Source organism: Narcine bancroftii, chromosome 1, assembly GCF_036971445.1.
Source record: "Narcine bancroftii isolate sNarBan1 chromosome 1, sNarBan1.hap1, whole genome shotgun sequence".
NCBI classification, from domain to species: Eukaryota; Metazoa; Chordata; class Chondrichthyes; order Torpediniformes; family Narcinidae; genus Narcine; species Narcine bancroftii.
The window spans coordinates 491763876-491778899 of NC_091469.1; the positions used below are offsets into that span (position 1 = coordinate 491763876).

At 44.2% G+C, this 15024-nt stretch overlaps 1 protein-coding gene across 5 annotated transcripts in view; it reads right to left on the reverse strand.

The window, feature by feature from the left end:
• LOC138752003 (alanine aminotransferase 2-like) overlaps positions 1 to 15024 on the reverse strand; it is a 93623-nt gene that overhangs the window by 25569 nt on the left and 53030 nt on the right. For all 5 annotated transcript variants that reach the window (XM_069915145.1, XM_069915143.1, XM_069915142.1 and 2 more), the window contains 2 exons: positions 9773 to 9909; positions 7664 to 7838 (listed from right to left, as the gene is read on the reverse strand). In XM_069915145.1, the coding sequence (XP_069771246.1) occupies positions 7664 to 7838; positions 9773 to 9909 (312 nt within the window). The remainder of the gene's footprint in view (positions 1 to 7663; positions 7839 to 9772; positions 9910 to 15024) is intronic.

The window sequence follows — 15024 nt, forward strand, 5'->3', positions numbered from 1 at the left end:
TTTTATCATAACATATCTCCCTGCTGGATCTATTATTTCCTCTTCTATTTTAAATGGCACATTTTTGCTAATTAATATAGCCACTCCTCTTGCTTTTGAATTATACGATGCTGCTGTTACATGTCCTACCCAATCTCTCTTTAATTTCTTGTGCTCCAATTCAGTTAAGTGTGTTTCTTGGACAAATGCTATATCTATTTTTTCCTTTTTCAGTAAATTTAGTAGTTTCTTCCTTTTAATTTGGTTATGTATTCCATTAATATTTAGAGTCATATAGTTCAGCGTAGCCATTTTATATTTTGTTTATCTTCTCTTTCCATTTTTCCATCATTACCTTTCCTCCTTTTCCATTTCTGTTTTCTTATTTTCAACTCTTTACCAGACAACATTCCTACAACATCCAACATTTTCCTTATTCTCCTATTTCTATCTTCTTTATCCCCAATCTCCCCTTCCCCTCCTGAGTTGCCCTTTATCCCTTGTCGGACAACCACATCTCCCCTCTCCATTTGGATTTGCGAATCCACTCGCAAGCGTCAACTGATTTTGCAGTGACCGCTCTTTTCCCCCACCCAGCCCCCCCCAGAAAAGATTTCGCTTTTTATATGTCACAAAGGTCACTCTTTTAATTCCCTCCTTATTCTCTCTATTCCATTACCTTCCCTTATTAATTCTTGTCTATACTCTCTATGTTTTCCTCTAATTACAGATACTTTCACATATGCCCATTGTCTCTATTCACTCTTATACCTCTTTACCCGCATACATATCAATCGTGGTCATTTTTACCCTCCTTACCCGTCTTCATCCCTCAGTCTATTTTTGTCTTTGCCCACATACATATCAATCGTGATCATTTTTGCTCTCATTACCCGTCTTCATCCCTCAGTCTATTTTTGTAATTGTTCTGCAAATTTTCGTGCTTCTTCTGGATCCGAGAATAGTCTGTTTTGTTGTCCTGGAATAAATATTTTCAATACCGCAGGATGCTTCAGTGTAAATTTATATCCTTTCTTCCATAAAATCGCTTTTGCTGTATTGAACTCTTTTCTCTTCTTTAGGAGTTCAAAGCTTATATCTGGATAAATGAAGATTTTTTGCCCTTTATACTCCAGTGGTTTGTTGCCCTCTCTTACTTTTTCCATTGTCTTCTCCAGTACCTTTTCTCTTGTAGTATATCTTAGGAATTTTACTACAATAGATCTTGGTTTTTGTTGTGGTTGTGGTTTAGGGGCCAATGCTCTATGTGCCCTTTCTATTTCCATTTCTTGCTGTAGTTCTGGACATCCTAGGGTCTTAGGGATCCACTCTTTTATAAACTCCCTCATATTCTTGCCTTCTTCATCTTCCTTAAGGCCCACTATCTTTATGTTATTTCTTCTGTTATGGTTTTCCATTATATCTATTTTTTGGGCTAGTAATTCTTGTGTCTCTTTAGTTTTTTTATTAGATTCCTCCAATTTCTTTTTTAAGTCTTCTACCTCCATTTCTGCTGCTATTGCCCGTTCTTCCATCTTGTCCATTTTTTTCCCCATTTCTGTTAAGGTCATATCCATTTTATTTATTTTCTTTTCTGTGTTGTTTATTCTTCTTCTTAAATCATTGAATTCCTGTGTTTGCCATTCTTTAAATGACTCCATGTATCCTCTAACAAGAGCAAGTATATCCTTTACCTTGCCTTTCCCTTCATCTATTTCACTGTACTCTTCCTCTTCTTCTTCCTCTGGGTTGACCATCTGTTGTTTCTTTGTTGCCCTTTCCTCCTCTTCTTTCTTGTTTCCATTGTCTTCTGTGGTCTCTTCTTGCTGCAGGTGTTCTGCAGCTGTCGTTGCCGGCTGTGGAGATCGACTCCCCAGCTGGTCCCCCCTCCCGTCGGTGTGTTTTTTTGCATGCGCATCGCACATGTGCGAGGAGTCGCGCATGCGCGGTTGCGCACTTTTACTCGGCTCTGTGAGCCATTGTTGTAGTTCTCTTTCTACCGACCTGAGGTAGTGGGGTCTTCTCTCCACAGCGGGCCTCTTCGGACAGGTAAGGCCTTCACCTTTTTCCTCCGTTGTCTTCTCTTCCTCTCTTCTTTCCGTTGATTTTGATTTTTCTCCTTTTGTCTCCATCTTCTTTCCACCTTTATACTCACTTTTCTTTAACTTGTATTTCTGTGCCTTTGTATTTTCTCTTGTTTTTCCCGACTTTTCTGGAGAGGGCTGGAGTTCACCGTCCGGCCACTACTCCATCACGTGACTCCTCCTCAGAAATGCTCTCTCTTTTTTTTTTTTTTTTTTTTTTTTTTTTAAATTTTTTTATTTTTCACACCATAAATCACATTAGCCATGATATACACTATTTCTTTTCACACATATACAGTGACTTTTTCTCCCCCCCCCCTTTCCTCCCAAACCACCCCCCCACCCCCCCCTCTCATCCATTTTAGGTATACAATCTAGGTTGCATTAATCCAGTCAGACAATGTTGTCATTCAACAAAATTACACCAGAAATTCTATTGAGTCCATTCTTTTCTTTCCTTCTCCTTCTATCAACTTAGGTAATGTTTGTCCCCGGTAGGTTTTCGCTATTGTATTTAATGTAAGGCTCCTATACTTGTTCGAATATTTCAATATTATTTCTTAACCAATATGTTATTTTTTTTCCTAATGGAATACATTTATTCATTTAAATTTGGTAGTTTCTTCCTTTTAATTTGGTTATGTATTCCATTAATATTTAAAGACATATAGTTCAGCGTAGCCCTTTTATATTTTGTTTATCTTCTCTTTCCGTTTTTCCATCATTACCTTTCCTCCTTTTCCATTTCTGTTTTCTTATTTTCAACTCTTCATAAGACAACATTCCTACAACATCTAACATTTTCCTTATTCTCCTATTTCTATCTTATTTATCCCCAATCTCCCCTTCACCTCCTGAGTTGTCCTTTATCCCTTGTTGGACAACCACATCTCCCCTCTCCATTTGGATTTGCGAATCCACTCGCAAGCGTCAACTGATTGTGCAGTGACCGCTATTGCCCCCCACCCCGCCTCCCCCAGAAAAGATTTCACTTTTCATATGTCACAAAGGTCCCTCTTTTAATTCCCTCCTTATTCTCTCTATTCCATTACCTTCCCTTATTAATTCTTGTCTATACTATCTATATTTTCCTCTAAGTACAGATACATTCATGTATGCTCATTGTCTCTATTCACTCTTATACCTCTTTACCTGCATACATATCAATCGTGATCATTTTTACTCTCATTACCCGTCTTCATCCCTCAGTCTATTTTTGTCTTTACCCACATACATATCAGTCGTGATCATTTTAACTCTCATTACCCGTCTTCCTCCCTCAGTCTATTTTTGTAATTGTTCTGCAAATTTTCGTGCTTCTTCTGGATCCGAGAATAGTCTGTTTTGCTGTCCTGGAATAAATATTTTCAATACCGCTGGATGCTTTAGTATAAATTTATACCCTTTCTTCCATAAAATCGCCTTTGCTGTATTGAACTCTTTTCTCTTCTTTAGGAGTTCAAAACTTATATCTGGATAAATGAAGATTTTTTGCCCTTTATACTCCAGTGGTTTGTTGCCCTCTTTTACTTTTTCCATTGTCTTCTCCAGTACCTTTTCTCTTGTAGTATATCTTAGGAATTTTACTACAATAGATCTTGGTTTTTGTTGTGGTTGTGGTTTAGAGGCCAATACTCTATGTGCCCTTTCTATTTCCATTTCATGCTGTAGTTCTGGACATCCTAGGGTCTTAGGGATCCACTCTTTTATAAACTCCCTCATATTCTTGCCTTCTTCATCTTCCTTAAGGCCCACTATCTTTATGTTATTTCTTCTGTTATGGTTTTCCATTGTATCTATTTTTTGAGCTAGTAGTTCTTGTGTCTCTTTAGTTTTTTTATTAGATTTCTCCAATTTCTTTTTTAAGTCTTCTACCTCCATTTCTGCTGCTACTGCCCGCTCTTCCATCTTGTCCATTTTTTTTCCCATTTCTGTTAAGGTCATCTCCATTTTAATTATTTTCTCCTCTGTGTTGTTTATTCTTTTTCTTAAATCCTTAAATTCCTGTGTTTGCCATTCTTTAAATGATTCCATGTATCCTCTAATAAGAGCAAGTATATCCTTTACCTTGCCTCTCTTTTCTTCTTCTATTTCACCATACTCTTCCTCTTCTTCTTCCTCTGGGTTGACCATCTGTTGTTTCTTTGTTGCCCTTTCCTCCTCTTCTATCTTGTTTCTATTGTCTTCTGTGGTCTCTTCTTGCTGCAGGTGTTCTGCAGCTGTCGTTGCCGGCTGTGGAGATCGACTCCCCAGCTGGTCCCCCCTCCCGTCGGTGTGTTTTTTGTCATTCGCATCGCGCATGCGCGAAACTTCGCGCATGCGCGGTTGCGCACTTTTGTTCGGCTCTGCGAGCCATTTTTGTAGTCCATTATTTACCGACCTGAGGGAGCGGGTTTCTCTCTCCGCAGCGGGCCTCTTCGGACAGGTAAGGCCTTCACCTTTTTCCTCCTTTGTCTTCTCTTCCTCTCTTCTTACCGTTGCTTTCGACTTTTCTTTTTTTGTCGCCATCTTCTTTCCACCTTTATACTCACTTTTCTGTAACTTTTATTTCTGTGCCTTTGTGTTTTCTCTTGTTTTTCCCGACTTTTCTGGAGAGGGCTGGAGTTCACCGTCCGGCCACTACTCCATCACGTGACTCCTCCCAGAAATGCTCTCTCTTGATGGCTTTGAGATCTCCTGGGTCCAGACTTTTGCACAATGCTCCATTTTCCTTTTGCACGGTGACCCAATCTGGAGTCTCTTCAGTTTTCTGGATGACTTTCACCCATTCCATGCACGCTGGTTCTTGGTTAAGTTTGTCTCTAGCAGAAATGGAAATTTCCTGCAAGCATGGACAACAGGGGCCGCTGACTCATCTACGTGGATCTTGTCTACACCAGGTCAACATCCAAGCCCCTCAAAGACATCAGCGAACTCTTCCTTGAGCGTTGTGTGCTCATCTTCGGTCCGTGAAGCCGCAATGAAAATCTCTTCTCGCCAGACTGAATATTGGCCACACTCTCCTCTCTACAATCAGTAGCTGCGTGGAGGATACCAGACAGCTCCCACATTCTCTCCAGTGTAGCCTGCTGCTTTTAATTTCATTAGATAAATTTTGCTCTTTACAGTGAGGGTTTCATAAATGTCCATAGATAACAGATTCACCTGGGCTCCAGTGTCAGGCTTAAATGGAATTACTGTCTCATTCAGAGTCACTGGAACGACCCATTGCCAGTAGCGGTCCGCAGTGAATCCATGAAAAATCAGTGCATTTCCTCATCCACCATGTGCACCTTTCTCTTGGTAGCCCTTGCTTTACAGCACTTAAAAAATGATTCTTCTTCCCACATTTATTGCAGGATTTTCTGCAGGCAGGACACATCTTTGGAATATGTCTACCTCTACACCTGCTGTATTTTATGCTTGAGGCGACCTCTTTGTTTGTTGTAGTTTTGGGAAACTCCTGGTGCTCTGCTTCTCTGTTTTCACCACATTCACCGTTGTGACCATCCTGTGCAGCACCTTAGCCTGTGCTGTTTTAGTCTCTGCTGCCCTACACATATTCACAGTGTCAAATCTTTTTCAGGCAACACCTTTCTCTCAGCCGATTGTCTGGGATTCCGCAAACCATTCTGTCTCTAATGAGTGAGTTTTTCAATCTCCAAATTCACAGGGCTTACTCAGAGAGTGAAGCTCGGTGAAGTATTGGTCGAAGCTCAGACCTTGTTTCTGGTCACAGGAGAAAAATTTGAATATTGCAAGCGTGAACAAAATACACCTCAAATAATGAGTGTCCAACATGAAAGCTATCTCATCAATTTGGAAACTGTTGTAGGTGTCCAAGGCATCTTCACTCATCACGTGTAGAAAGATTGACGCTTTCTGTTTTCCATTGGTCTCTCCCACTTCACCAGCCTCTAAATCAATGTTGAGTCGTTGCTTGAAAGCGTTCCATTTATCGGTGAGATTGCCAGTAAACTGCATCGGTAAGGGACAACTTAACTTATCCATGACGGAAATTACCTTCTTTTCTTACTCATGCAATTTTGACACCATGAAGAACAACACCCTTATGTGGGTCTAACGATTGAACCAACAACGGACTCGACTTTTGTCCTAGTCTCCATTTTGTTGCTGCGTCACCGCACACGTTACCTACTGGGAAACGTAGTTTATGTTATATACGCGTAACAACATATCTGGGGTCAGACACGGAGTGAAGCTCCCTCCACACCATCCCATCACACACTCCCGGGGTCAGACACAGAGTGAAGCTCCCTCCACACCGTCCCATCACACACTCCCGGGGTCAGACACAGAGTGAAGCTCCCTCCACACCGTCCCATCACACACTCCCGGGGTCAGACACAGAGTGAAGCCCCCTCTTCACCGTCCCATCACACAATCCTGGGGTCAAATACAGAGTGAGGTTCCCTCCTCACCGTCCCATCACACACTTCCGGGGTCAGACACAGAGTGAAGCTCCCTCCACATCGTCCCATCACACACTCCAGGGGTCAGACACAGAGTGAAACGCTCTCCACACAGTCTCATCACACACACCTGGGGTCAGACACAGAATGAAGTTTCCTCCACACTATCCCACCGCACACTCCTGGGGTCATACACAGTGTGAAGCTCCGTCCGCACCATCCCATCACACACTCCCGGGGTCAGACACAGAGTGAAGCCCCCTCTTCACCGTCCCATCACACAATCCTGGGGTCAAATACAGAGTGAGGTTCCCTCCTCACCATCCTGTCACACACTCCCGGGGTCAGACACAGAGTGAAACACCCTCCACACCGTCCTGCCACACACTCCCGGGGTCAGACACAGAGTGAGGTTCCCTCCCCACCGTTCTGTCGCACACTCCTGGGGGCAGATACAGAGTGAAGCTCCCTCTGCACGATCCCATCACACACTTCCGGGGTCAGACACAGAGTGAAGCTCCCTCCGCACCATCCCATCACACACCCCTGGTGTCAGACACAGAGTGAAGCTCCCTCCACATCGTCCCATCACACACTCCAGGGGTCAGACACAGAGTGAAACACTCTCCACACAGTCTCATCACACACCCCTGGTGTCAGACACAGAGTGAAGCTCCCTCCTCACTGTCCCATCACACACTCCCAGGTGAGAGTGAAGGTCCCTTCACCTACTGACTCCTCTTTTTCACCCATTCTCATTTCTCTCAACCATCGCCACTCCCTTCCCCATTCTTTCCTCCTTCCTCACCAGACCCTCCCCCCTTTTACTGCCGGTTCCAAACTCACTCCCCTCACACCCCTTCCCATCCCATCATACCCTCCCTCCCCTCACACTCCTTCCCCCTCCCTCCCACCCCAACCCCAGAAACCCCCTCTTCTCCGCCTTGTTCTGCGTCACACCCCTCCCTACCATCCTCCTCTCCCCATGCCACCTCCTTCATCTCACCTTCCCTCCACTCACACACTCTCCTATCACCCCTCCCACCCCACCCTTCCTTCCATATCCCATCCTTCCCTCCCTGTCCAGTCCTGCCTCCCCTCCCCAATTTCCTAATGTCTCTTCCTTCCCTTCCCTCCCCTCCCCTCCCATCAGCACCCTCCCTTGCCCCACACTGAGGGGTGACTCACGTTCAGGAAGCTGTGGTAGGAGGGCTCTCCGGCCTGCGGAGGGTCTGTGATCACCCCGAGGATGGTCTGCCCACTGACGGGGGGACAGAGGTGCACCGAGACCAGTTTCATGAGCTGGGCCTTCACGTCAGGGTCCAGGTTGACATACTCCACGTATCCGCCCCGGAAACCACACCTGGGGGGTGGGGGTTTGGAGAGCAGGGGGAGGAGTTACCCTGGGGATCTTGGTTCACCGTCTCCTCCAGCCCCAGACCCAGGCTCCTAGCCCACACCTAGGGAAGACTGGGACCTGTCATGGAACACTACCTTAGAGTACAGGCCCTTTGGTCCTCTAAATTGTCCTGACCCTCCCGACCCCATAACCCTCTATTTTTCTTCCATCCATGTGTCTGTCTATGTCTTTTAAATGCTCCCAATGTTCCAGCTTCCACTACCATCCCTGGCAAGGCCTTCCAGGCCCCCACAACTCTATGTATAAAATAATTTCCTTGATGTACCCCCCTAAACTTCCCTCCCTTCACTTTGTACACATCCTCTGGTGTTTGCTATTCCTGCCCTGGGAAACAGGCGATGCCTGTCCACCCTATCTATGCCTCTCAATCTTTTTGACCTCTATTAAATCTTCTCTCATCCTTCTTCGTTCCAAAGAGAAAAGTCCCAGCTCTGATAACTTTGCCTCATAGACTTGTTCCCCAATCCAAGCCACATCCTGGTAAATCTCCTCTGCTCCCTCTCCACAGCTTCCATATCCTTCCTTTAATGAGGTGACCAGAACTGAACACAATACTCTAAGTGTGGTCTCACCGGAGATTTGTAGAGATGCAACATAACCCTTCTACTCCTGAACTCAATCTCCCTATTAATGAATCCCAGCATCCCATAGGCCTTCTTAACTATCCTATCAACCAGTCCAGCGACCTTGAGGGATGCATGGATTTGAACTCCAAGGCCCCTTCTGTTCATCCACTCTTGTAAGTAGCTGACCATTAACCCTGTACTTGGTCTTCTGGTTAGTCTTTCCAAAATGCATCAGCTCACATTTATCCGGATTGAACTTCATTTTCCATTTCTCCACCCTCCATGGGAGGGCCCAAAGGTGTGGGATGGGTCTGGGATCAGTGGGAGGGTCCTACAGGCAGTGGAAGGGGCCTGAGTCATGTGAGAGAGGCCTAACAGCACGTTGGAGGCATGTGCCCAATGGGAGGGGCCTGTGCCCAGTGAGAGGGGCCTGTTCCCATTGGGAGGGGCCTGTTCCCATTGGGAGGGGCCTGTGCCAAGTGGGAGGGGCCTGTACCCATTGGGAGGGACCTGTGGTCAGTGGGAGGGGCCTGTGGTCAGTGGGAGGGGCCTGTGGTCAATGGGAGGGGCCTGTGGTCAATGGGAGGGGCCTGTGGTCAGTGGGAGGGGCCTACGGAGTCGTGCTGAGGTCCTAAAGAGGGAGTCATGGGGATAAAGTAAAAAGTTAAAAAGCAGGAGCTGAAGGTGGGCAATGTCTGGTCGCTGCCTGTCCCTGTGACTCAGTTCAAGTCTGGCAACGCCCGGTAAATCTTCTGATTCATGAATCAGAATTTATTCTCACGAACGTGTCATCAAATTCGATGTTTTGCAGCAGTAGCACAGTGTAACCCACTTTACAAAATCTCCTCCCGCTCCCTCTCCTTCCAGCTCTCCCCTATCCCTCCCCGCTCCCCTCTCCCCCACCACTCCCTGCTCACATTCCTCCTTGCCCTCTCCAGCACCCTCCCTCTCCTACACACCCTCCCCATCATGTAGGAGGGGCCCATGGCCTATGGGAGGGGCCTGGGGCTGGCAGGAACCTGGAGTGTGTGGAAGGGGCCTATGACAAGTGGGGGTGGCCTATAACATGTGGGAGTGGCCTACAGTGTGTGGGAGTGGCCTGGACCATGGGAGAGGCTGACAGTGTGTGGGAGGGGCCTGGGGCCAGTAGGAAGGGCCTCCAGCGTGGGTCAGGGTCCGTGCAAAATAGGGAGCCTATGTGCGGCCAGGCCCGTGCAGACGGCCCATGAGGAGCCCAGTCAGTGGGCATGGCAGGGTGTCCCGTGGAGGGGCACAGGTTCATCCACCCTTCTCCCCGCCAGTCATACTCACTCTCCCATGTAACACTTGGAGACGGAGTGGAAGGAAGCCAGCTCGACCACGTCCGAGTATCCGGCTCCCATCTCGAATAGAACCTTCTTGAAGGAGTGGAACTGGCATCCGTCAGCGTAGACATTGTCCTGATAGACCTGCAGAAGAAAGACACCGCGTGGGCTCTCGACCTGCACCCCCTCCCCTTTGGGGAATTCACCCCCTGCCCAACCAGCACAATCGCAATGCAGGAAATCCAAAATAAAAAAACCATACAGCACAGAAACAGGCCCTTTGGCCCCTCTAGTCTGTGCCAAACCATTTTATTTTTGCCTAGTTCCACTGACCTGCACCAAATCTGTGGCCCTCCATACCCCTCCCATCCTTATTCCTTCTAAATGTAATCGAGCCCACATTCACCACTTCATCTGGTAGCTCGTTCCACACCCCCCCACCACTCTCTGTGTGAAGATGTTCCCCCTCATGCTCCCCCTAAACCTATGTCCTCTGGTTTGTATCTCACCTAGTCATTTTGGGACTGTCACTGTGAGTATTGGGAAGCAGCTGGAGGTGATCGGAGTTTATAAGGGATTGGAAGGCACGTTAAGGGTTAAACAGAACGGTGATTGGTGGGAGGAGTAATAACGATAAGGGGCAGTGGCAAATAAAAAAGAGGGGAAGCTCAGGCAGAGGGGCCAGTGAGTGAGCGGCTCAGGGTAGAAGTGGGCCCTTCGAGGCTTTGGCGAGAAGGGGGAGGATGAGCTTGTTTTCAGTGAGATAAGATCTTTGTAGTTAAATTAGGAAGAGTTAATGGAGACAGCCGTTCGGGCAGTCAAATGCTCCGATTACAGGATGTGGAAATCTGGGGCAGCACTGTTGTCCCTTATAGCTACTCTTGCAAGAGGTGCATCTCAGTACAGCTGCTGGGAGAACAAGTAAGGGAACTGGAGCCAGAGGTGGATGAACTCCAGATCATTCGGGAGGCAGAGGTAGTGATAGAGAGGAGCTTCGGGGAGACAGTCGTCCCCAAATGTCAGGAGGCAGGTAGCTGGGTGACTGTAGGAGAGGGAGGGGGAAGAGGCAGACAAAGCAGAACATCAAATAAGTAAACTGAGGGGGGGGGAGAGGTGATGATCTACCAGGGATAAGTTGTGGTGGGCATGTCTCTGGTGCAGAGGCTAGCCCCTCAACTCAGAAGGGAGGTGGGGAGGGGGAGAAGAGGAGAGCTATGGTGACTGGGGGCTCGGCTCGTTGGTTAGGAGATAGGAAATTTGGTGGGTGAGATCAAGGCTCCCGGATGGTACATTGCCTCCCTGGTGCCAGGATCAGGGATGTCTCCGATCTTGGGTGGGGGAAGGGTGAGCAGCCAGTTGTTGTGATCCACGTGGGGACCAATGACTTAGATAGGAGTAGTGATGAGGTCCTGAAGAGGGATTATAGGGAGTTAGGAAAGAAGTTAAGGCTGCCTGAGCCACGCACCAGAGAGGGGAGGGGTAAGAGATTGTAGCAGATGAATGTGTGTTTGAAGAGTTGGTGCAGGGGGCAGGGGTTCAGATTTGTGGATCATTGGGATCCCTTCTGGCGAAGGTCTGACCTGTTCAAAAGGACGGGCTGCACCTGAACAGGAGGGAGTCCAATATCCTGGTGGGCAGGTTTGCTGGAGCTGTTGGGGAGAGTTTAAACGAGTTTGGCAGGGGGTGGGAATCAGAATGTGAGGGCAGAGAATAGGACAGAAAGTCAAAAGCCTGATGCCATGTGTTCTGAGATGGTGAGGAAGGACAGGCAGGGACAAAACATAAATGTCGCCCGACAGAGGGGTTGAAATGTGTCTATTTCAGCATGATGAATATTAGGAATATTTTAGAACATGGATCAGTATGTGGAAGGGGAGGAGTCACGTGATGGAGTAGTGGCCGGTCAGGGAATTCAAGCCCTCTCCGGAAAAGTGGAAAAAAAACACACAAAACACAAAGGTACAAGAGTAAAAATTAAAACAAAGTAAAAATAAAGGTGAGAAGAAAATGGCAGCGAAGAGAGAAAAGTCGAAAATAATGGGAAGAAGAGATGAGAGAACGTCAGAAGAAGAAGGTGAAGGCCTTACCTGTCCGAGGAGGCCCGCCGCGGAGAGAGAGGCCCGCTCCCTCAGGTCAGTGGAGGTCCCGGGCTCGGGACTACAAAAATGGCTCGCAGAGCCGAGTAAAAGTGCGCAACTGCGCATGAAAAAAAACCCACTGACGGGAGGGGGGAACAGCTGCGGAGTCGATCTCCACAGCTGAGAGAGACACCTGCAACACAGCATCAGGAAGAGAACACAGACAATAACGAGAACAAGAAAGAAGAGGGTAAAAAGAAAACAAGGATACAACAGATGGTCAACCCAGAGGAAGAAGAAGAACAGAAAGAAGTGGAAGAAGAAGAGAAAGGCAAGACAATGGATGTAGCTTTTTTTAAAGAATATATGGAATCAGTGAAAGAATGGCAATTACAAGAATTTGATGAGATAAAAAGAAGAATTAAGAATGCAGAAGAAAAAATGAATAAAATAGAAATGGCCATGTCAGAGATAGGAAAAAGAGTGGATAATGTGGAAAAACGAGAAACATTTGTAGATATGGAAGTAAAAGACTTAAAAGAGAAATTAGAATAATCTAATAAAAAAGTTAAAGAGGCACAGGAGCTGTTACCTCAAAAGATAGATATAATGGAAAACTATAATAGAAGAAATAATATAAAGATAATGGGCCTTAAGGAAGATGAAGAAGGCAAGAATATGAGAGAATTTATAAAAGATTGGATCCCCAGGGTCCTAGGAAGACCAGAATTACAGGAAGAAATGGAAATAGAGAGGGCACATAGAACATTAGCCCCAAAACCACAACCGCAGCAAAAACCAAGATCCATTTTAGTAAAATTCCTAAGATATACAACAAAAGAAAATATATTGGAGAAAGCAATGAAGAAAATAAGAGAAGACAAAAAGCCACTGGAATACAAAGGTCAAAAACATTTTTTCTATCCAGACATAAGTTTTGAACTCCTGAAGAAAAGGAAGGAGTTCAAGACAGCAAAAACGATCTTATGGAAAAAAGGATAGACATTTATGTTAAAGTACCCAGCGGTACTTAAAATAGTTATTCCAGGGCAACAAAACAGACTATTCTCGGATCTGGAGGAAGCACGAAAATTTGCAGAACAACTACAAAACAAGCAGAGAGATGAAGACATGTAATGAGAGTAAAAATGACCACGAACTATATGTATGTGTGTATATGGGTATATGTGTATGTATATGTGTATACATGAATGTATCCATATTTAGAGGAAAATATATAGAGTATAGACAAGAATTAATAAGGGAGGGAAAGGGAATAGAGGGAATAAGGAGGGAATTAAAAGAGTGACCTTTGTTACATATGAAAAGTGAAATCTTTTCTGGGGGGGCTGGGTGGGGAGGAGATACGGTCACTACAAAATCAGTTGACGCTTGCGAGTGAATTCGCAAATCCAAATGGAGAGGGGAGATGTGGTTGCCCGGCAAGGGATAAAGGGCAACTCAGGAGGGGGAGGGGAGAATGGGGTTAAAGAAGTTTTAAGTAGGAAAATAAGGAAAATGTTTGAAGTTTTAGAAATGTTGTCTTATAAAATGTTCAAAACAAGAAAGTAGAAATGGATAAGAAGGAAAGGTGATGATGGAGAAACGGAAAGGGAAGATAAACAAAGTATAAAATGGCTACGTTGAACTATATGACTTTAAATATTAACGGAATACATAACCAAATCAAAAGGAAGAAACTGCTAAATTTACTGAAAAAAGAAAAAATTGATATAGCATTTGTGCAAGAAACACATTTAACTGAATTGGAGCACAAGAAATTAAAGAGAGATTGGGTAGGACATGTAACAGCAGCATCGTATAATTCAAAAGCAAGAGGAGTAGCTATATTAATCAGTAAAAATATACCAATTAAAATAGAAGAGGAAATAATAGATCCAGCAGGGAGATATGTTATGATAAAATGTCAGATATATTCGGAGTTTTGGAATCTACTCAATGTATATTCACCTAACGAAGAAGATCAAAAGTTTATGCAAGATTTATTTTGAAGGTAGCAAATACGCAAGGGAACATATTAATAGGAGGGGATTTCAACCTGAATTTGGATTCAAATATGGATAAAACTGGGAAAAAAATTAACAGAAAGAACAAAGTAACCAAATTTATAATTAAATCGATGCAAGAAATGCAACTTTTGGATATATGGAGGAAACAACACCCAAAAGAAAAGGAATATTCATATTATTCGGCTAGACATAAAACATACTCAAGAATAGACCTATTTTTGTTATCAGCTCGTATGCAAGATAGAGCAAGAAAAACAGAATATAAAGCTAGAATACTATCGGACCATTCACCCTTAATATTGACAGTAAAGCTAGAGGACATCCCTCCAAGAATGTATAGATGGAGATTAAACCCCATGTTACTTAAAAGGCAGGATTTTAGAGAATTTATTGAAAAACAAATAAAAATGTATTTTGAAATAAATACGGAATCAGTGGAAGATAAGTTTATACTATGGAATGCAATGAAAGCGTTCATTAGAGGGCAAATAATAAGTTATGTAACCAAGATGAAGAAGGACTATAATCAGGAAACAGAGCAGTTGGAAAGGGAAATAGTAAATATAGAAAAAGAATTAGTAATGAAGGAAGATACAACTAAAAGAAGAGAATTGGCAGATAAAAAAATAAAATATGAAACATTACAAACATATAAGGTGGAGAAGAACATAATGAAGACAAAACAGAAATATTATGAACTAGGAGAAAAAACGCACAAAATTCTAGCATGGCAGCTTAAGACAGAACAAACTAAGAGAATGGTATTGGCATCAAGGAAAAAAGACAAACAAATCACATATAATCCAAAAGAAATTAAGGAGAACTTTAGAGAATTCTATGAACAATTATACCAAACTGAAAACGAAGGGTAAGAAGGGAAAATAGATGAATTTCTAACTAAAATTGAACTACCAAAATTACAAATAGAGGAACAAAATAAATTAACAGAACCATTTGAAATAGTAGAAATACAAGAGATAATAAAAATCTACCAAATAATAAAACACCAGGAGAGGATGGATTCCCAATAGAATTCTATAAAACATTTAAAGATTTATTAATTCCTCTCCTTCTGGAAGTAATCAACCAGATTGATAAAACACAAAGCTTACCAGATTCATGTAAAACAGCAATAATTACAGTAATACTAT